This window comes from Alexandromys fortis, unplaced genomic scaffold (assembly GCF_014885135.2).
Source record: "Alexandromys fortis isolate MF-2015 unplaced genomic scaffold, M_Fortis_MF-2015_v1.1 scaffold_284, whole genome shotgun sequence".
Classification (NCBI taxonomy): domain Eukaryota; kingdom Metazoa; phylum Chordata; class Mammalia; order Rodentia; family Cricetidae; genus Alexandromys; species Alexandromys fortis.
Window position 1 is genome coordinate 304,752 of NW_026068160.1, and position 21,790 is coordinate 326,541.

At 54.7% G+C, this 21,790-nt stretch overlaps 1 protein-coding gene across 6 annotated transcripts; it reads right to left on the reverse strand.

The window, feature by feature from the left end:
- Positions 1-4,011: 4,011 nt before the first annotated feature.
- On the reverse strand, positions 4,012-20,883 carry Fcho1 (FCH and mu domain containing endocytic adaptor 1). 6 transcript variants are annotated; one of them, XM_050127780.1, is made up of 28 exons: positions 20,842-20,883; positions 17,330-17,370; positions 16,781-16,829; positions 14,070-14,161; positions 13,315-13,389; positions 13,036-13,177; positions 12,680-12,832; positions 12,438-12,542; positions 10,961-11,059; positions 10,795-10,891; positions 10,255-10,299; positions 10,070-10,142; positions 9,359-9,383; positions 9,082-9,139; positions 8,567-8,745; positions 8,452-8,476; positions 8,134-8,185; positions 7,707-7,801; positions 7,310-7,552; positions 6,568-6,677; positions 6,385-6,472; positions 6,174-6,282; positions 5,558-5,713; positions 5,241-5,373; positions 4,819-5,018; positions 4,602-4,657; positions 4,261-4,425; positions 4,012-4,172 (listed from the first exon to the last, which is right to left on the reverse strand). In XM_050127780.1, the coding sequence occupies exons 3-28, from the start codon at positions 16,805-16,807 to the stop codon at positions 4,150-4,152; spliced, it is 2,625 nt and encodes an 874-aa protein (XP_049983737.1). In that variant the 5' UTR covers positions 16,808-16,829; positions 17,330-17,370; positions 20,842-20,883; the 3' UTR covers positions 4,012-4,149. The 6 variants fall into 6 exon arrangements, with proteins under 6 accessions (XP_049983737.1, XP_049983735.1, XP_049983736.1 ...); XM_050127778.1 differs by having other exon boundaries at positions 16,781-16,833; positions 20,842-20,864; XM_050127779.1 differs by lacking the exon at positions 20,842-20,883 and adding an exon at positions 18,604-18,755.
- Positions 20,884-21,790: the final 907 nt, after the last annotated feature.

Consider the following 21,790-nt stretch of genomic DNA (forward strand, 5'->3'; position numbering starts at 1 on the left):
TTGATTTGCATTTCTCTGATGACTAAGGATGTTGAGCATTTCCTTAAGTGTCTTTCAGCCATTTTAGATTCCTCTGTTGAGAGTTCTCTGTTTAGGTCTGTACTCCATTTTTTTATTGGGTTATGTGTTCTTTTGATGTCCAATATCTTAAGTTGTTTGTATATTTTGGAGATCAGACCTCTGTTTGATGTGGGGTTAGTGAAGATCTTTTCCCATTCTGTAGGCTGTTGTTTTGTCTTGTTGACCGTGTCCTTTGCTTTACAGAAGCTTTTCAGTTTAGGAGGTCCCATTTATTGTTTCTCTCAGTGTCTGTGCTGCTGGAGTTCTATTTAGGAAGTGGTCTCCTGTGCCAATGCGTTCAGGTGAACTTCCCATCCAGTTTTGATTTTCAAGTGAGTTGAAACTACCAATATATTGAGAAGTGAGGAAATGCTTAGGTAATGAAATTTTACCCTGCAGAGAATATTGGTATCATAAGTCAGATTTTTTTTGGCTCAGTGATTATTTATGGGTAACTATCTTTTCTTCTTTGTGTATCTAGATGTCCAAGATCTTTTGACTTCTTGAAGGTGAATATTTTCTATTTTCCTGCAAAGACAAGAACAGAACCTTGCCCCCACCCTTGTGAGGTTTCCTTATAACCTGAAAGATTGTTACAGATTTACAGAAAGTTAGACCACAAAACTGCAAATTAGGAGAGATTGATTGCAGAAACTTAATGACTTCCAAAGACAGCTAGGAGGCATTTCCAGTCTGTGACCCACTATAGGAATAAAACCTGAGGACTGATTAACTTAAACAAAACATTAGATGACGACAGGGGCTTAAATAGTCCCAGGGAATTATCAACTGAAGCTAAGAGAGAATTGGTTTGATTGAAAAGAAGTTACAGGAGGCACATGTGGATCGTGTGGATCCGAATCTTAACTGCATTCTGGTCATATTACTCTCCACATGTTCCCCTACAGGAATTTTAATGCAGGGGGAAAATATTATCTTAGAGTGGATCTTTCTTTACCACATATACCATGTAAAAATTAATTAATAGGTTTTGATTGCCAATTTCTTTTTTTAAAGATTTATTTATTTATTATGTATACAACATTCTGCCCCGATGTATGCCCGCACGCCAGAGGAGAGCGCCAGATCTCAGTATAGATGGTTGTAAACCACCATGTGGTTGCTGGGAATTGAACTCAGGACTTCTGGAAGAGCAGCCAGTGCTCTTAACCTCTGAGCCATCTCTCCAGCCCTTGATTGCCAATTTCAACAGTACGAATCCTTTCAGATAATCTCTCAGTAAGGTTTCATAACCCATGCCATGGAGCAGCTTTTGCCTGACAAATTATGGTTGCCATTTTCAATGGTATGAAACCTTTCAGCCATCTTCTCATCACTGGTCTGTAAAGTCTGTATCATTTCTAAAAGTTTCTCAATCTTGGGCTGGAGAGATGGCTCAACGGTTAAGAGCACTGGCTGCTCCTCCAGAGGACCTGGGTTCAATTCCCAGCAACCACATGGCAGCTCACAACTGCCTGTAGCCTCAGCTTCCTGGAAGCTGACACCTTTACACCAATGCGCATAAAATAAGGTTAAAATAAATTAATAAAAAAGGTTCTCTTTCTTGACGCTGTTATCAAACCATGTCTTTAAGAACTAATAGGTGCTATGTCTATGAATGTACACATCCCAGGTAGGTCGTGTACTTCTTTCAGAGCTCGATCCATATTAGGAATGCAAAGGTTATTAAATTCCTGGATGATAGTATTATCTGCCATTGTCTGTTGAAATCCTGGCTCAGATGAGAATTTTTTTTTAAATATTTATTATGCATACAATATTCTGTCTGTGTATATGTCTGCAGGCCAGAAGAGGGCACCAGACCTCATTACAGATGGTTGTGAGCCACCATGTGGTTGCCGGGAATTGAACTCAGGACCTTTGGAAGAGCAGGCAATGCTCTTAATCACTGAGCCATCTCTCCAGCCCCTCAGATGAGAATTTTAAGGTGTAATAATGATGTGGACCAGCAGGTGTCGCAGTTATACCAGTAAAGCAGTTGAGACGCTGCACTCTGGGCTTATTCCAGTGTCAATAACGTGGGTTTTCTAAGCAGAACTCAAAACCAAACTGAATGATTATTTTATTATTTTTTATTTTTTTAAGATTTATTTATTTATTATGGATATAACATTCTGCCTCCATGTATGCCCACATGCCAGAAGAGGGCGCCAGATCTCATTATAGATGGTTGTGAGCCACCATGTGGTTGCTGGGAATTGAACTCAGATCCTCTGGAAGAGCAGCCAGTGCTCTTAACCTCTGAGCCATCTCTCCAGCCCCTATTTTTGTTTTTTTTAAGACAGGCTTTTTCTGTATCGCTGGAGCCTATCCTGGAACTAACTCTTTTTTTTTTTAATGGTTCCTCATTATTTATTATGTTAGGAGTATACATTGAGCCAGCCACCATAGTGTGGGCACGTGGGCACGCCCACTGCTATGTCACATTAAGAAAATAACTTTCGAATTGCATTTGAACTGCAATAACACCATTCTGGAAGAAAAATACCCCAAATGCTGCATACACAAGAGAGGGCTCATAGCTAGTCTGGAACTAGCTCTTGTAGTCCAGGATGACCTCGGATTCACAGAGACCTGCCTGCCTCTGCCTCTGGGATTAAAGGCGTGCGCCACCTGCGCCTGGCCTCTGGACGCATTTCTGTTAAAGAGATGCTGGGTCAGAGCAGCCCTGCAGTACCTGTTCTCAGGCCACCTGAGCCCAGGGAAGCCAGGGTAGCTGTGTGGGAGCTGCATGCGGGGCTGGCAAGCGGGAACCACAGGACGCTCTGTGGGCAATTCCTGATGGCAGCAGCCGTGGGAGGCGGGCATGAGAGGAAGCTAAGTTGGGGAATAGGATTTCTCCCGAACCCAGGTGGCTAAAAGGCCTCAGGCAAATGACCTTTTTCGTGAATTTGTATCCCAAACGTTAGGTGCCAAATGTAGCATGATTAATAAAAACCAGAGCTAGAAATTGGGGTTCAACTTGAAAGTCAGAAAAGCAAAATAGCCAGCCACTGACTCTTACCTGTACCTCAGTCCGAAACGGCAATCCTGCCTCCAGGAATCTCAGAATGAGAATGAGTGAGAGCTGTCTCTCCCATTTTATAATCTTCTCCAGTTTTGGGATTAAAGTCGTGCACCACTGAGATTAAAGGCAAGCACCGTCCGGTTTCTATGGCAACTAGTATGGCTCCTGGGATTAAAGATGTGTGTCTCCATTGCCTGGTTTGTAAGGCCGACCAGCGCAGCTGTTTTACTCTCTGATCTTCAGGCAAGCTTTATTTATTAAAATACAAATGAACTATCACTATACTTGAGATTCCAAGAGCTGTTTTCTTTGTTAAGTAAGATTAATTCTATTTAATTCCTGTATCAGTGTGCCTACATTCATGTGAGTACGATGCGCGTAGAGGCCAGAAGAGGGCGCATGGGTGCTGGGAACACAATCTGGACCTTTTAGGCGCAGAGCCCTGCCGCCGCAGCCTAGATTGACTGGTGGATTCCACACCAAGCCCTCATCTCCTAGTGCGCCTGCCCTTCTCCAGCTTGTGAACTCCTATGTATCCCTCAGAACTCTCTAGAGCAGTGACTCTGAACTAGTGGACCACAAACTCTTGGGGGGGGGGGGACCTGAATGACCCTTTCACAGGGGTCACGTATCAGATATTTACATTAAGATTCACAATAAGCAAAAGTAAAGTTATGAAGTAACAACAAAAATGCTTTTATGGTTGGGGTCACCACAACATGAGGAACTGTATATAAGAGTCGCAGAGACAGGAAGGTTGAGAATCGCTGCTCTAGGGGTTCACCTACTTCTCCCTCCCTTTAGTGTGGGGAGTCAGAGGGCATGTTGCCCTGGAGAGGAAATGCATTACGGGTACCAGTACCTTTCCCTTCATGGTCTGGCTTTGGAAGACAGAACGGGCACATGGATTCCTTTTTATTTTGTTAGAAAAGTGTTTATTTAAAGAATACTAAAAGGTCCGGGCCTGTTGGAGTGGAGGAGGGAGGAGTCTTGGCTCAGTCGAGTCCAGCCTGAGCTGGGGGAGAAGAAGTGGGCGGGAGGGAAGGAGGTCCCGGAGCACCTTAGCAGCTGGTGAGGTACATCCCTGTGGGGACAGAGCAGGGCCTGGCGTGGGTTCCTTGCGTGGGCTCCTCTGCACTTGGCCTGAGAGCCCAGCCCTGCCCTGCAGCTACCTGTGGCGAATCTCCGCTTGACCAGGGACATGCGATAGCCGCCGCCCAGCAGCTCCAGGTCCAGACCGGACAGCGTGGCACCCTCACTGGTGAACTGCGCGGCCACCGGGCTGGGAGTACTGGGCCCTGACTGCGGCTGCCAGCTGGCGGACAGGCGGCCGGAGCCTGCAGAACCTGGGGTCAGGGATGCGCTCCCGCCGCAGGCCCTTAGCACTGCCCACCCTGTCCTGAGAACCCTGCTCAGGGATTCTTCAGGTGCGCCAGAGTATCCCCAGTTTTAACAAGTGCTGCCTACCCATGACTTCTCCCACTCAGCAGCCCTCATCATAGCTGTGACTCACCTCCTGTCTCACACACATCTGGAAGCTTCCACGTGAACCTCTTTTCCTCTGTGCTCCTGGTAGCAAGGGAAGATGGGTCAGCAGCCGAGTCACCTGTGTGGGACCTGTTAACCTACTGTCCAGTGGAGCCTCCTTTCCCCACCCATGCATAAGCTACAGTGTGGCACAGCTACACTTGTTTGTTGGCCTGTGCTCACAGCGGGACTGGGTGGCTCACCAGCTGGCAGCAGGCTGCAGACGCACGCTGGTCACCGGCTCTCCCACAGGCAGCAGGATTTGGACATTAGTGAGCGGCGTGGACACCGTGGTGGCGCCCGCACGGTAGCTGTACTCCACCGTGACCCGTGTGAGCGTGGGCCCGCACTGCCAGTGGGCGCTCATTTGCAGAGGCACTGACTCAGGCCCAGGGCGGGAGAACTAAGGATAAGAAGACAGAGGTGATTGGGCGACGTTGCCATGTCCCTCCCACGGGCTATGCAAGCACTCCACCTAGTCCAGTTCAAGCAATATGCAACCACTAGAACCACATTCAGTATTCCGCGTGGCCAGCAGGGAGCAGGAGAGCGCACAGTCGCCAGAAACCACTTGCTCACTTGCAGGATTCATGCGTCCCCATCCCGCCCTGCCCCAACACCCCACCTGGTAGCGCAGCAGCACCAGGTTGTAGTAGGAGGCGGTAGGGTTCTGCTCCGCCTGGTGTTGCAGGGCCTCTGTCAGCGCCGTCATGTTCAACCAGAAGTCTTTCGTCTCTGGGTCACTCTGGGAGGGGTCACTGCAGAAATGGGGACAGAACATCTTCATCCCTCAGGAAATGCTCTCCCACTCCAGTCTGAGCTGCCGTGGGTGGGAGAGGGAAGGCCAGCCGCCTCACGTCACAGAGCAAAGGGCTGGAGGCACTGCAGGCATTTTAAGGCCCTGAGCCCCTGGCAGCTTCTCCCATCACCCATGCAAGGCACCTGAAGATCAAGTCAGTGTTGGGCTGAAAGTGTTCCACGGGCGCCGTGTGCACGAGCCGGAAGCTGAGGACGGGTGGGGGTGGGGTCCCACTGAACACTCGCACAATGCCCGCAGGAAAGGTCATGGTCAATTCTCCTGTGACTCGAGCCAGGCAGCTGGGGAGCCGGGGAAATACGGGATGTGGGATCGGGGCTCTGTGTTTCCCACTCTCTTGGTTCCCCCTGGCACCCAAACCTCCAATGAAGCTCTAATTGTTCCCAGCACCCTCTCCCCAACTTCTTTCTCTTCCATCCCCGCCTGGCAGGGTGAACCCCCCACACCACACACAGTCTGGGTTAAAAAAATATCTTCCCTAGGTCCCTTTTCTCCTGGGCCACCAGGAATCTCAAACCAGAATAACTCGTGTTTTGAGCAACCCTAGCTTGGGTTTAGGGTCTAATGGTCCCTCTTCTTTGTGGTTTAATGTTAAGGTCTCCTTTTGTCAACCACAGGGATGGCAGGCCTGCTTCAAGGTCCCTAGTCACCCCCAATGAGGAACCTCAGGGTTCCCTAGCCTCAATCACATGCCCTCAGGTTAACCCTGCACTTGGCATCACTGTCCGCGAGACAGCCTACCTGGGGCTGTGGCCACGGAAATAGGCATGAACATACTCAGTGAAGGCTGTGGCCACAGGCAGGGTGTCCTGGGACCCCAGGACCACAGGGCTGGGGCCACGGGAGATGCCTGTGGGAAGATGGGGGGTCAGAAGCAAGGCAAGCCTCACCCACTTAACCAGCATCCCAGAAAAGAGGACCCAAGACCTCAAGAGGAGCTGCCCCTACAAACCATGCGCCATCTGAGTGGAGAAGCCAGGCCGATCCGGGACGATGCTGGGGGCAGAAGATCCCAGAGGGGAGGAGCTGAGGGATCGGCACTGCAGGGAACGACAGGATCAGGGCTGTGAGCTGCCCAGAGCTGCCTACAGGGGCGGCCCCTTCCCGACAGAAACTGCCTCACCATGCTACCCACCAGGTCACCGTTGCTCCTGGTGAGTGGGCAGGACACTTTTCTGGACCGAGGTCTCCTGGGTGGTGCAGCTAGGCCCTCCCTGGGGGTGGAGTCAGCAGGCAGCGAGGAGTCTAGAAAGAGGACAGTGCAGGGCTGGCTCTGGCAGGAGCTGGGGCGTTAGCCCGTAAGAAACAATGGGCTGAGGGCTTCTGGGTAAGAGCCCAGGGTGCAGCGGTGTGTGAGTCGGGGTGTGCGTCGTTACTGGCGGCTCAAGAGGTGGGTAAGCCACACCTGAGCCTCCTTGGCTCTGCTGTCACACCCCCTTGGCTCTGCCAGGAACCAGATTCTTTCCCATGGATGCCAGCTGCCCGCCAGTGTGACCAGGCCTCAGGTGGCAGTTGTGAGAGCCTGACGCGCTCTCGTCCCTCCCAGCCACTTAGGCTCTTGGCCGGGTGTTTTCCCCACAGCCTGAGTGGGCGAGATGCCCATTTTGATGACATCTCCATTCAGCAGTGGCCATAGGGTTTAGCCACGCCTCCTTCAAACTCGGAGTCCATAGATGTCTTAGGCCCACCCATCCTTCCAGCACCCGACTGCCACAGCTCACTCTCAGCCTCATGGCCAAAAGGAGACTCCAGCACCACACATGGCCAAGTCGACACCCACCTTCCTGACACAGGGCCTTTGCTTGACCATCTGATGGTCCCACCTAGGAAGGCCTCCACCTGGCACCCAGTCTACCAGGGACACCCGCTGGGCTCACCTGTGCCTGCCTCTGGCCCCCACGGGCCTGGCGAGGGTGCACGGGGAATCGGGCCCCTGGCCTCTGGGTGTTGCATCCTGCAGGTGGGTGGGCTCTGCGGGGTGCCCGGCCGGGGGACCCAGGACTCAGGGGATGGGTCGGGGGCAGCATGCGATGGAGAGTCCAGGCCTGAGTCCTCCACATTCTCAGGGGACGAGGAAGAGAAAGGAGATGGGCTGGATGTAAAGCCCAGGCTGCTGGAGCCTAGGAAGGGGCAGGGCCAGGGGCGTGGTCAGCATAGTCCACGCCTACATCCAGATGTCACCTCCCACATTAGCATATCCTCCACACGCCCATAGCCACGCCCCTCCAAACAAGGGCCCACCCACTGTGGGGCCCTGTCCAGCTCTCCCTCTACCCGTGAAGTCCTCGTGGTCAAAGGCTGACTCCAGCGGCGGCCCAAAGAGGCTCTTGGACAGTGGTTCCTCCGAGGCCAGCGGCCTCTCGGCACAGCTGGGGACAACGACAGGGGTGGGGCCGAGTCTGGCACCTGAGGCCTTCCCACAGTCTTTCAGCGCACCCAGCCTGCATCACCCACTCAGCCCAGAGCAGCCTGCATCACCATGCTAAGACCAGGCTTTGAAGGCATTTTGACCCCATGTTTGGCAAGGCAGGCTCTCACTCTGCCCAGGCTCCTGAGCGCTGGGTGACATGCCAGTTTCATCCACAACTAAAGCCCCTAGAGTGTCCACAGGCCTCCCAGGCCTAGTGTCCAATAGCTTCGTAGTGAGGAAGCGGGAGGTGGGGCCCATCTGCCTGCACAGTCATGTCCCCGCAAGACCCACCTGCCGGTCCGTGGGGCTGACTGAGGTCTCGGTGCCTTCCCAGAAGTGTCCCCTAGGACAGACAGAGCCTTGAGCTTCTGTCACACCAGGACCACGTCTGGATTTGTCAGACAGAGGCCCAAGGTGACAACATGGACAGAGGGGACAGCAGCGTGGGGTTCTAGTTCTGCCCCCGCTGCCCATGCAGCTCCCATTAGTCCCACAGTGAAGCTGTTCGGTGGAGGAGGAGCCCGAGGGTGCGCAATCCCAGTTCCCCGCCATCCAGGCCTGCTTCCCCTCCAAGGGCACCTTCTAACCCAGACAGGCCAGGCTACTCACGCGATGAGTGACGTTTCATGGTGCCCTGAGGAAAAAGGGAGAAACCAACCAACATGAGGCTCAGCTGCAGCCTGCTGACCCCGGTGCCCCTCACAGTCCCAGTTGCCCAGCTCACCCCTGGGCCTGGCGGGAGGATGAGGCTGCCGGCTGTGGCCCTGAGCTGGGCAGCTGCAGCCTCGGAGCTGCAGGCCGCGGTGCGGGGTGGGGCAGGCTTGATGTGAACATAGAACTTTCTAGGCTCCTCGTCGTCAAAATCAGAGTCGCTAGAGGAGAATCGCGGGGGCTCGGCTGTGGGTACACCTCTGTCAAGGAGCCAGTCTTAAATCTGAACACACTTCCCCCACGCAGAGGTCCCTTTATGCTCAGGAAACTACCCTGGGAGCTTCTATACAGCCACTACAGTCCAACACTGATGCCCTTCCTCTAGGAAGCCCACCTTGCCTGTCCATCTTTATTCTGAAACAGGCTCTCTCTACATAGCCCCGGCTGGCCTGGAACTTACCGACTGGATTCACACTCCAAGATTCACCAGTCTCTGCACCCCCACTGCCCAGCTCTCACCCCCCTTACACAGAACAAGGGCCTGGGCCTGACCCCCCCCCCAGGGGGACACAGTCACAGACAGGATATTGTTGTGGGAGACATCAGGGCGCACAGTGAAGCCTTCCTCGTCCACCTCTGGAGGCACCTGGGGAAGCAGAGTCAGGTCCCTCAACTCCCACCAGAATATATTCCAGGATGTAGGTAAATCCAAGGGGAAATTGAGCCACAGTAGAGCTTTTAGTCCCTCACAGGGAGACCACAGAGGCCAGACCGGATTCTGAGCCCCACCCTGGGCCCCTCTGGCCTCCTCAGGCCTTGAAGAACAAGCCCTGCCCACCCTCTGCCCCTCCCCCACAGTACTCACCCCCGAATCAGACTCCAGGAAGTCACTGGGGACAAAGGAACAGGGGTAAGTGTCTGGTGCCAGCAGAAGGCATGCCCACCATGTTGCCCCAAGCTAGCCCATAGCCTGGAACCCTGGGGCTTCTTTGAGAATGTGAAACTGGGCAGTGGTGGCGCACGCCTTTAATCCCAGCACTCGGGAGGCAGAGACAGGTGGATCTCTGTGAGTTTGAAGCCAGCCTGGTCTACAAAGCGAGTTCCAGGACAGGCTCCATAGCCACTGAGAAACCTTGTCTCGGAAAATGAGAGAGAGAGAGAGAGAGAGAGAGAGAGAGAGAGAGAGAGAGAGAGAGAGAGAGAGAGAGAGAGAGAGAGAGAGAGAGAGAGAGAATATGTGGGGATGTGGGGGGCATCTAGAGGGAGCTGTCAGAGATGGCCTCTAACAGCAGAGCAGATGAGAAGCTAGCTATGGGAAAGGAAGGGACCATGTCCAACTTACGTTACAATGGGCCAAGCAGCTTCTGGCCCAGCCTAGGTGAAAGGAAGAATTCCAGACTAGTCTAGGGAGTGGTTCTCTTGGGCTAGCCTGGGACAGAGGTTTTCTGGGCTAGCCCAGGCTGAAGTGATCTGGGCTGGTCTGACATAGGGAGAGTGCCACAGGGAACTTCTATGCTAGCTGGAACAAGAGGCAGAATTTTGGGCTAGCCTGGACCAGGGTGGAGCAATTTCTCACACAGAGGCACGGGGCTCCCTCCGGCTCAGTCCTGGAAGACGGAAGGCCTTGGCTCCTCGGAGGCGTTTCATTGCTGTAGACAGAGGGAAGGCATGCTAACCTCTAGAAGGTTCTCCCCCTTTCTATTCAGAACCCCCTCCCACACCCCTGGTCTAGCCTGGGCATCCAGGCCCAGACGTACTTGCCTTCCTGCAGGGCAGCTGTGCTGTAGGCATCAAAGTCCAGAGGCCCTGGGGCAAAAAGAAAGGCATCTGAGGGACAGAAGCTGCCTGGCAGGGCAGCAGGCTCCACAACGGGAGCCATGGAGGGTGTGAGGGGAACCTAGGAGCGGCAGACCCAGGCAGACTGGATAGCAAGCCAGCAAGCCGGCAAGGAGGAAGGCTTTCCTGGTCACCTGGGTCTGGGGACACAGTGTGCCAGCATTTAGGGGATTGTGGTCTCCACTTCAGTGATGAGGCAGCGCTCAGAGACACGCGACTATAGTGTCCCGGCGAGCCGAGCTGTGAGCAAAGGACCCAAGCCCGGCCTTCCCTCGGCTCTCACAAGGGCATCATGTACGCAATGGTTCCTGGAGGAACCTCCGAGCTTCCCAGCAGCGCTCTCATGCCGCCTTTGGGACTATGTGAGATCAGATGCCTTCTCTACGTGGGCTAGGGGACAGAGAACTGCCACCAGCCCATTTTTCCAAAGAAACCGATGGTCAGGGAGGCCCAGCTGTCACTCACCAGGCTTCTCGTGGCCGGTGCCCTTGCTCTCTGCAAACTTCCTGAGCAGCATGTCCACCGTCACATTTTCCACGTTCTGCTTAAATTCTTCGTGCACCTGGTAGGGGGCAGGGCATGAGGGGTGGGCCCTCGGTGGGCGGGGCAGGAGGGCGGGGCCTATCCTCACCTGCCCGATCTGCACGTGGGTGTCCTCCACGGAGTGTGCATAGGAGCCCAGCAAGGCCTTCATGTGCTGCAGGTGGGCCTCCTCCATGGCCTGAAAGCGCTGAGATGGGAAGGGCATGTGACCCAGGCTGACCAATCAGAGCAGTCCCGCTTCCAGCTCTGATCGGCTTAGGGAAGCATGAGACTCCACATTCGGATTTTTGGGGTAAGTTAAAACCGCACCTCTGCCCCCCAACCTCCCCGCCCCCATGTGCCTGCCTTTGATCCTAGTACTGGTAGAGGCAGGAGGATCTCTGAGTTCGAGACCAGCCTAGTCTACATAGTGAGACCTGTCTCAAAAAAGAAAAATGGTCCTGCTGGATCAGAGACGCAGCTACTCTTTGCACACACACACAAACACACCAGTGTGTCCTCTGCCAGCCTAGGAATGAGGTCCCCAGAAACCAACGACATCCTAATGACGCCATTGGAACGCCTGGATCCAGCCATGCCTGACGCCCCTGCAGTAGCAAACCCACGTTGTGGAGTATTTGTTTACACTGATAAAGATGTGTCTATCAGGCACCTGATTGGTTTAATAAAGAGCTGAATGGCCAATAGCTAGTCAGGAGAGGATAGGCGGGACTTCTGAGCAGAGAGAGGAACTTGAAAGAAAGGCAGGATTCCTCAGCGAGACGTGGAGACTTTAGCGCATACAGAAGAGAGGAGAGGTAAAAAGCAACATGACGGACATAGATTAACAGACATGGGTTGACTTGAGTTATAAGAGCTAGCTGGGAACACCAAGGCCAAGGTCAAGCCTTTCATAATTAATAATAAGTCTCCGTGTCCGTATTTGGGGACTGGTGGAGCAGTGACCCTGCTCTCAGGGGCCAATGCCCTCTGGAAAGGCAAACCCATCGTAAGGGGCAGAGCAGCCCCCCCCCCCGTCGCCATGTGCTACGGGAAACCCGTCAGCAGGGAGCCCATGCAGCCAGATACCCACACAAAAAGCCAGGCCCAGACTGCTAAAGACCTCTGAACAAGCTTAGATGTAAATTTTCAAAAATAAACAGTTTAAAAATAATAGTCTTTAAAGAGAGAATAAAGTAATATAAAAAGAATACACAATACACGGGTGGAAAATACTCCGGCATCTGGATTGGGCATGGTGTTTTGTTGAGTTTGAATTTTTTGAATGTTGATGAGCAAAGGGCCAACACTGCTAACAGACACCACATTATAGAAAAACTGCTAAATTAAACCAACCTATATATTTTGAATATACTTTAACTTCAATTCCAACAACAAATCCATAAGTAATCTGTTTAAATGAAAATTTCTTCTTTTTCTCAGAATGCCAAAGCTGGTGTTATATTTGATATATAGCCCAGAATGACACTGAATTCCTGATCCTCCTGCCTTGGGCCCATGGGATTGAGAACAGGGCACCCCTGCAGGGAGTGTGAGGGCCAGCCGCCACAGGGTGAGGATCTCACCAAGGCTGAGTCTAACATCTTGGTCTCGAAGTCAGCCCGGGCAGAGTTGTACTTATCCACAGAGCGCCGCAGGCTGTCAGCTGCCTTCTTGCTTTTGGTTTCTGCCTGGGAATCATAGAAAGAGGACCGTGTGAGTCGCCATGGGGACCATCAGGTGGCTTTACCACCCTGCCAAGCCATCTTCTGAAATCCAGGGGAGATGGCCTCACAGTTTAGTGCCCAGCGCTGTGGGACCAACAAACCTTGTCCATCTCCTTCTGGCTGGTGTTCTCTCTGCGCAGCCGCTCCACGTCCATGCAGCGGCTCAGGTAATTCTCCCGAGACTTCGGCAAGAGCTGACCCACGCTGGCCAACATCTGCACTGCATCCACAGTGCCCAGAACTTCCTCCTTGCACTGTAGGTAGGGAAAAGCAGGGAAGGGCTTTGGGTCAGGGGTGGAGTGACAGCCTAGAATCCCCCAGTCAGGGGCAGGGCAGGGCACCTAAGCACGCTTTCCCAGTTTCATCCACACACACTCATAAGCTGCAAGTGGGTGCACAGGCCCATCTGGGGTCCTGAGTGCCCCAGGCCCCGCATGCCTGCCAGGGCGGCCGCTACCTTCTTGTGGGCCTTGAGCTGCTCCTCGCCATAGCGCAGCACATCCTTGAGGAGGTCGTGAAGTTTCCGCGTCAGCTCTAGGTGGCACAGCGCCAGCTTGTCCGAGGACACACGGAAGACCTCCCAGAGCGGGGCGAAGGTCCTGGGGACAGGCAGAGTCCAGAGTGTCTGATACCCCCGGGACCCTCACACAGCACAGGGAACTTGGCAGAAGTTGAGTCCTTCGGGTCCTGGGTTACCTTTACTAGGGTTCCCCCACACACACCCAGCTGCACTCACCCCATCGGGGTGCCATTGCTGGCGAGCTTGGACAGCTTGGCCATGGCCTTCGAGTATGTCTCTTCGATGCTGGCCCTGCATCGGAAGAAGGACAAAGACAGGCAGATTCAAGTACCCTGAGACAGGCCTTCCTCTACCTCAGTTTCCCCCCATCTCTACACCTTGCTCTCAAAACAAAGTTTTGGAAACTGATTGGATAATTTTGTTTTTCCTTAAGCAATCTTTTTAATTTTAGTTTAGTTTTTTTTAATGGTCTGTATATGTGGCCTAGGCGGGTCTCAAACTCGTGGTAGCTCTGCCTCAGCTCGCCCTAGTGCTGGGGTTATGGGGGTACACCATCATGCCTTCATCACGCATGTTTCCACTTCTGATGCCAGGACTTGGGTTTTAACCCCTCTCATGAGTACGCCATCTCATTTTCAGCAGAGGAGGTTAACAGACCCTGGAACACGGTGCATGCTGGTCAGTGAGATGGCCCAAGTCTAAGATCTACCTGAGTTCAGTCTCCAAAACCCACATGTGAAAGGAACCAGCTTGACTAAGCTGTCCTCTGCCCGTCACGTGTGTATCCTGGAATGAGCACCGACCCCTCCACAAAATAGATAATAAAATAAAAATAAACAAATGCCTAGGTCATTTGATTCCCGGAGACCCAGGAGATCTACACCTTGGGTCCTTCCCTGAATCCCAGTAAGGACCTTGTGAACCAGAGCCCAGGGTGTGCGTGCCCCGAGTGGGTGTGCCCCGCGCCTCACCTTTCCCTAATGAAATCAGCCAGTTCCTTGGTGGCCACAGGGCCCTGCTTCACACAATGGTAGAGGACCTCAAAGCCATGGTTTTTGTCACCCTGTAAGGGATGAGAGAAGAGATGTAGAAGGCAGAAAGGGACTCCAGGTTGCCTAGCAACAGAGACAGGCCTTCTGCGGAGAGGGGGTGAGACCTAACTGGATTGGTGGGCTGCACTTCTCCCCTGGCCAGTGGGAAGCCTGGGACTTTCACTGCATTTTAAGGCTCCACCATCTCCTCCTGGGTGCCCGTTTATGTGCCCAGAGGTCGACATCACGGGTCTTCCTCTATCGCCCTCTGCCTGCCTCTGCCCCCCTGCGCTGTTACTTGTCCTGCCATGCCAGCTTTTTACATGGCTGCTGGGGCCTTGAACTTAGATCCTGCTGCTTGTGATGCAAGTACTTTTCCAACCAAGTCAAAGCAGGACAAACCCAGGAAAGCCTTATGTCCGAATGTCCCTGCCATCGTCCCCATCCCCCACCCCAGACCCATGGTTCTCAGCGGCCAACACCCCAAAAGTCCTTAGTGTGTTCCTGCTTCCTCTCCTCAGCTCAGCTTCCTCCTGGCCCCAGCAGCTTCCCCACCTTCTACAGCCCCGTGGCTACTCAGAGCTCTCGCCTCCACCCCGCCAGAAGAATATATTATCTCTTCCAACCGAAGTGCGCCGGCTACTTCGGGTGGTGGCTGCACCATCCTGAGCCCTTCTCTCTCTCGTACGACAAATGGTGACAATGAGCAGCAACTGCCACACAACGGCTTCACGGGCAAGATGTGTCTGGTACTCTGCTGGACACAAAGGCCTTCTGGGTAATAGCGAGGGCTCCACAGGCTCCCACTGAGCCCACCTGCCGCTGCTGGGGATCCTCGGGTGAGGCTGCACCAGGCACTGCCGCCCAGGCCATTATCTGGGACTAACACAGAGTCAGCCACTGGCGGGTTTCCCAGACCTGGCAAGCCCTCAGCACTGTCTGCCTTAGCGAAGTGGGCAGACAGCCGAGGGTCTGAGGAGAGATGTCCAGAGCCTGTGTCTCTGATCAGAACTTCTGGGTGACAGCCAAAGAACACTTTATCACTGCTCCATACCCTCTAGTGCCCGCGCATCCTCCATGGCTCCCCAGAGCTCTCTAGGCTTCTGACTCTGACTGGTCGCAAAGGACCTGGGCACCCCTAAGCATTGGGGTGTGGTTCAGGGTGGAACCCCTGCCTAGAATCTCCCAGTGAGGGGCTGGGGGCGTGGCCCAGGGGTGGGGCACCTGCCTAGAATCCCCCAATGTGGGGCTGGGGGCGTGGTTCAGGGATGGAGCCTCTGCTTATTATATTTGAGGCACTGGCCTCCATCCCTAGCAGGGAATTAGCAGAAAAGGAGTCTGATATCTCAGCCACACATCCATGTCCCAGAAGACAAAATTCTCATTCATTTGCTCAACCTCCTGAGAAAATGGAGGCTGGTTGACCAGCCCCTTCCTGAGGAGAACCTCTGAGCCAGTAGGACCCTGACTCAGGGCTGAACCCTCGCAGCTGTGCTATCTTGGAGTGTGTATGGGAGGGAAGTTGGGGTGGCTTCTATTCTCTCCTCGCTCATTGACTTCTTCCCCCGTTTTCACACCACATGGAATATAAAACACCGGCAATCCCGTAGGAGTTACTGCCACTGCTCCCAAATGTGGGTGTCTTCTGGGCTGCCGCTGCAGTCCAGGGGTTCTAATGACAGCCCCCAGAACACCTCCCGGGGGGTCACACAGCCATTCAGAGGCCTTGGGAGAATCTGAGCCCCGCAGGTGGCAAGGGACAGCCGGCCCTTTAAGAAAGCAGAGTCAAGTAAGAGGAGTCCCAGCTGGGGAGGGAGAATGGGAGGGAATGGGGCTTGTTGCTAGGGGCAACCGGTTGCTTAGCAACTAGCTACCACTTTGCAAGCTGTGGGCCTACTGGGGAGGAAGGGACCTTTCAGCCTGATGCCTCCTAGACTCCAGACTCCCAATCTGGGGCTGCTTCTGCATCCTCGGTGGCTCCCCAGTTCACTGCCCAACCAACCCAGAGGGGACATTGGTCCTTGAGTGCCACCAAGTGTCACACCTCTGAAATGGACTCAGGGTGTTTCTTGTGGTTGTAATAGCTTTTGCACATCCTAGAAACCGGCCTTCGGGGCTACTGCAAACAGGGTTGTGGGGAGCCCTGAGATGTGCTGAGCCGCACAATCTGCCTCCATGGTAGCCCAGACTCCATTTGCAGCAGGCCTAGGTGGCCAAGAGGGCAGAGATTGGGGAGTCAATCTCCCCCCCCAAAAAAAATTTCCAAGATTAAAAAAAAAAAAAAGGCCTGGAATTTCCCTGCATGGCTTGCCCAGATCTGGGAAGTTCAGTTTGGTCCCAGGTGCAAGTGAGGCATGCTTTGGAACATGCCATTGTGGAAACACGTTACTCTGTAGCCCAGACTGGCCACCCTCCTGCCTCAGCCTCCCTAGGTCTGCGATCTCAGGTATGTACCCCACACCCAGCTCTGCACTGTCCTCAGACTTGCTGCTCAGTGTTACAGTTTGTGTTCCTTGCCAGGGATGTTTCCATTCTACTTCCAGCTGCCCAGGTCCCCCTTGACCATAAAAGTCCCTAAAGCCCTTTGGGAGCCTTCACCAAAATAAGAGCACTGAAAATGAGAAGGAAGCAGAAGTAGCAGCAGGCCTTACCCAAAAATGCTCCCCAAAATATGACATCCTGCTGGCCTCCGTCTAGTATCTGTCTGAAAAGAGAGGTGAGTTTGAGGGTCTGAGTCATAGCTAACAAGGGCCTGAACAGGGAAATTCCACCCTCCCTCCCTGTTGTAGGGAGGACTAAGGAAGTGAAGCCCAAGGCAGGAGCAGGTCAGGCCACCAGAGATGGCCCAGCCTGGGCCACAGGACACTTACGTCTCAGTCGTACGGGGCTAGGATGGAGGGGCCGTGGTGGGAGGGGCTTTAAGTGGGGTAGACATTTGTGGGCAAGGACCGGAGTGGTAGTGAGTGAGCTGAATTCTAGACAGAACTGGTCTAGTCCATTTCAGATGTAGGGAAACCGAGTCACTTCCCAACAGGGGAAGTTACTTGCCAAGGTCAAACGACAAGAAGGGACAGTGGATTTTGTGGGACAGTGGGAAAGTCAAGGAATGATGTGCTGGGTCCCCAGAGGGTCGTGGACAGTTCCCCTGCCCAGGTCAGGAGCTCCATGGGTCTCAACCACCCTCGGAATCCACCATTCACCTGGCTCCAAGTCACTCAGCTCTGTGCCTCAGTTTCTCCATCTGTAGGAGACAGAAATGCCAGGAACGGTTTTGTTGGAGACTTCAGGTCACTTTGCGTGAGGTGGGGTGTACAGAATCCTTGGCACATCAAGGCTGGGCTGTCACAGGAGCCGGTGTCCTCATCCATAGTTGATGAGCTGCTGGGCTGCTTGGTGACAGCCCAGGCCCAGGAGGCCCAGCAACAGACTGGACGGGGCCAGATGACCACAGAATCAGACTGTCCTAGCCCCACTTAGCCCTGAGCCTCAGTTTACCTAACACTAAAAGTTAGCTGTCCTTTGTTTTTTGTTCCCTAGCCCAACCTGGCCTGGAACTATGGATCCTCCTGCCTCAGCTTCTAGAGTTCAGGGATTCAAGCTGCATGTCATTGCGCATGGCAGGTTCCCCCAGCGCAGTGCGAGAGGAGGAACACTGCAGGGGCTCGGCAGCAGATTCCTCCTGAGGCCCTCTACCCTCCCACCCCTGCTTGGGCGAGGCTTCCAGAAGGTCCTCTGCAGGGAGGAAAGCCCCAAACGGCCAGACTGTGGCTTGTCTTTTGTTTCACTGGATTCTATACCCCGGCTGCCCTCGAGCTCATGTCTATCCTCCTGCCTCAGTCTCCCAAGCACTGCAGCGACAGCCTGGAGCCTCTACACCACCGTCCTCCTGTGGCCTGGTGGCTGTGGGATCCAGCCAGCCTGAATCCCTAAAATGTGCTGAAGGATGGGGACCCAGCCCCCTACACCTGCCACCTGCGTGGCAACGTGGCCATCCCTGCGGCCAGGCCCTCACCCACACAAGCCTGGGAGCCACAGGGGAGGTGGTGGCCATCTGCGATAGGCCAGATAAACTGCTGCCAGGTTGAAGAGGCTCTTGGGTAATGGGTTCTGGTCCCGGAAGTCATCCATGTCACCAGACCTCCCCCATCTCCCCTCTGCCACATGCAAGCCACTGAGGAGTCACACCTGCTGTCCCCACTCCACACACACCAACCAACTCACACCACCAGCCATCCCAACCCATGTCAGACACCATCTCTCACGGCCACAGCTGCCCACCTGGCTGCCCGGAACTCCACCCAGTACCCCTTGAAAGGCTGACCTGGGGTGGCAGGAGGCAGTACCAAAGATGGGCCCTGATGCTGCCACCTGGCCTAGGAAGTGACAGCTATTGCTGACCCCAGACCTGAGCCCACAGCTGTGGGACACCTTCCTGTTCTGAGGTGACAAAGATGGGTGGTGGGGTCAAACTCACCGATGGGCACCGCGGGGGGGGGGGGCAGGGCCCCTGGGGCACAGGGTAAACACCGGGAGGCTACAGGCCCCGACACTTCCGCCAGCCCTGAGTGGAGGCCCCTGTGTCTGGAGGAGGACAGGAAGCCTGGCCCGCCCTGCTTGCCACCCAACCGTCACCTCCCCGCCCAGCACCCCTGGGACCTCCCCACAGCCACAGGCAGCACGTGGGAGGGTGGGGCTGAGAGAGCAGGTGGGGGCGACAGGATTATTCCCAGAGACACACTAATGAGAATAAGATGACTACCCAAGAGGGGAAACTGAGGCTTGAAGATGTACGGAGCCTCTCCCTCAGACAAGGAAACTCATTCTCTACAATGACTTCAGAACCAACAGATGAACAAGGTCTCCTGTACAGCCCAGGCTGGCCCTGAATTCACTATGCTGCAGATGAAGATGGAAGACAACTCCTGGTTCCCCCCTCCAGGTGCAGGGTCAGCCACCACGCCTGGCTTCTGAGTACAGTGCCCCCATCCCCATGTGCTTGGGGTCATTTTGTTTTTTACTAATGTGATTTGAAAAGAAGCTAAACCACTTCCAAAACCCCTAAAAATATTGTGGACCTAAGACAGTTTTCCTAATGTAACCCAGAGCTTCCTGGCCTCTGCAACATCAGAAGGAGGCCCAGAGAGTGACAGACATTTGCTGGGCATCACGCAGCTGCCCCCCCCCACACCGATTCCCCAAAACCCGGGGCCTGGGTGTGCACGGAGGGCAGGCACGGCTGGGTCAGAGCTGGCACTCTGGATTTTGGATGTGGGTTGGCAGTGCCCACAGCCCTTGACCCCCTCTGTGTCCCAGCACTCCATGTGGAGCCGAGGACCCTGTACCAGCCCTTGGCTGTCATTTCATCCAGTACACACACATTGAGCACCACTGTGTACTCCAGTCCACCGTGCCACTGATTCTGGTCACACCCTTCAAAGACATCCATTTTCTCGTCAGCTGTGACCCCATTTAGTGAGCGCAATATCATAATTAATATCACCAGGAGAGGGTGTTTACAGCACGCTCCCTCCTACCGGCCCTTCTGATCTTCCCACGGGGTTTCAGCTAGTTGGAGCACACCAATTTGGGGGTGTCAGGCTTCCTGTCTAGGGCTCACCTCACTGTCCTGCAAGGGACAGGGGTTAAATGCCTGGCCTCCCACCTGGGACCTGGCCCAGGAACCGGCTGGGCCCTGGTGTAGGTGGTGGTATGTGGGTCAGGGTGTGACCCAGGCAGCCACACCAGTGGGACTGGGGTGATGGAGGCCGGGTCTTGATTGCAGGCGGGTCCTGTCTTATGGTCACGTGGGAACTATCCTGTCCTGGCCCTAGCTTCCTCCGGGAAGGCCAGACTACCCATCAATCAATGTCATGGTTTGTTTTTGTTTATGCTTTTTTTTTTTTTATGAGGCAGAATCTGGCTATGTAGTCCAGGCTGGCCACAAGCTGCAGATCTTCCTTCTGGCTCAGTCTCCCCAGGACAGGAATGACCCTGCCAGGCTAAACCCATTTTAAAGGGCCCAAAACTGAGTCTCCCCTAACCTTCGGCCAAAGACTGGGATCCCCATCTGGCAAAAATGGGGTGTACGTGTTGGGAATCTGAGACAGTCTCTTCAATGTCTACATTCCAAAGAGGAGACTGAGGGTCAGGGAGGTGTTGTCACCTGCCCAAGGTCACCATGAAACAAGTCCCGCAATGCTGCCCGCAGACAAGCGGAGGGGCTGCCACCCCCGACCTCCTCTGCACCCCATCCTCAGTTACCTCGAATAATTCTGTCCCTGGGAGCAGATGCAGGCCGCCCCTCTCACAGAGCGCGGGAGTCCCCGGTGCGGGCTCTAGGCCTCTGCAGGCCCCGATTGTCAGGGAGTGGACCCCAGTTTTCCCGCGGCCCCACAGCACTGGCCCTGCAGAGCCCCCACCTATCTGACAAGCCCGAGGAGGGTGCAATGGGAGGGAGGTGAGAATGGGGACCACATGAGCAGCGAGGGAGGTGGCCCCAACCTCAGGGCCTGGGAGCTCAGGGATGAAGACCCGGAGGAAGGATTTAGGGGTCCTCAGGGTCCCCGTTTCCCAATCCTGGATTGAGGGGGGCACCAGTGGAGCGGCGCCCCCCCTTCTGCAGAGGGCACCTGCTTTGGGGTCGGATCAGGATGAAGGCTGCGCCCGCATCCCGCGTCCCGCGCCCCGCGCCCCGCGCCCGGGGGACACTCACCCCGCGCCGCCGCCACCTGCGCGCTCCAGACCCGCGGCCCGCCCTCCCTGCGCGTTGCTGAGCGCGCCTCTGGCCCCGCCCATAGGTGTGGTCTGGAGGAGCTCCGCCTCGGGGAGCTTCACAAGCCCTCCGCTGGTTGGCTGAGCCGCGCCACTCACCCGCCGGCTAATACACGGTTTAAAGTGACAGGAGAGGCTCCTACTTCCCTGCACCTGCAGGTTCCGCGGGAGGGACGGAGGGACGGAGGGAGGGAGGGACGGAGGGAGGGAGGGATGGAGGGAGGGACGGAGGGAGGGAGGGACGGAGGGAGGGAGGGAGGGGAGATGAAAGCAAGGAGCAGCATTTATTGAGAACCTGCTCTGTGCTGGGCTCATTGCAGAGCCCTTCCAAGGCCGTGAGGTAATATTTAATATTGAGCCTCATTTTACAAACAAAGGCACTGAGAGGGTTGGAGTTGTTTTGGAGGTCACACGCCACTCCAGTCCATCCATTCATACCACACGTCATTCATTAACTTATTCAGGATGTTCTAGTGACGGAACTCAGCACTACACAAGAGCTACATATCCACCCCATCCCCATAAGACAGTTTTTAGAGACTTACCACTCCCTAGCCTGGACTCCGTTCCAACCTTCCATTCAGGGACACAGGCTGCCTGACTAGTCCCAGGACTACTGAGCCACCAGCTTCTCCTGTCCCATGGGCCTGGGGACACCTGGAAAGCTAAGTACCCCTTCATCCCTAGTGCGTATCCCTGCAGCCTTGGACCTCAGACATTGTCAGGTCAGTCCCAGCCTGCCACTGCCCCACCTCTCACTTAGACCCATCTACTGCAGCTCTCTCCCCCAAATGATGCTGGGTTTCCATGGCAACCATGCACACTTAAACATGGCTTTAGGGCTCGTGAGAAGGCTCAGCAAGGCACAGGTGCTTGTGGCAAAGCCGGGG

Bases quoted from the DNA above. Each gene is read 5' to 3' on its own strand.
- Fcho1 (XM_050127780.1), bottom strand. From the start codon at position 16,807: ATGTCATATTTTGGGGAGCATTTTTGG. The intron at 12,833-13,035 runs GTAGCGGCCGCC...CCCTACCTACAG, and splicing joins AGCTCAAGGCCCACAAGAAG to TGCAAGGAGGAAGTTCTGGG. The intron at 5,019-5,240 runs GTGGGGTGTTGG...TCTTATCCTTAG, and splicing joins TGGTGCTGCTGCGCTACCAG to TTCTCCCGCCCTGGGCCTGA.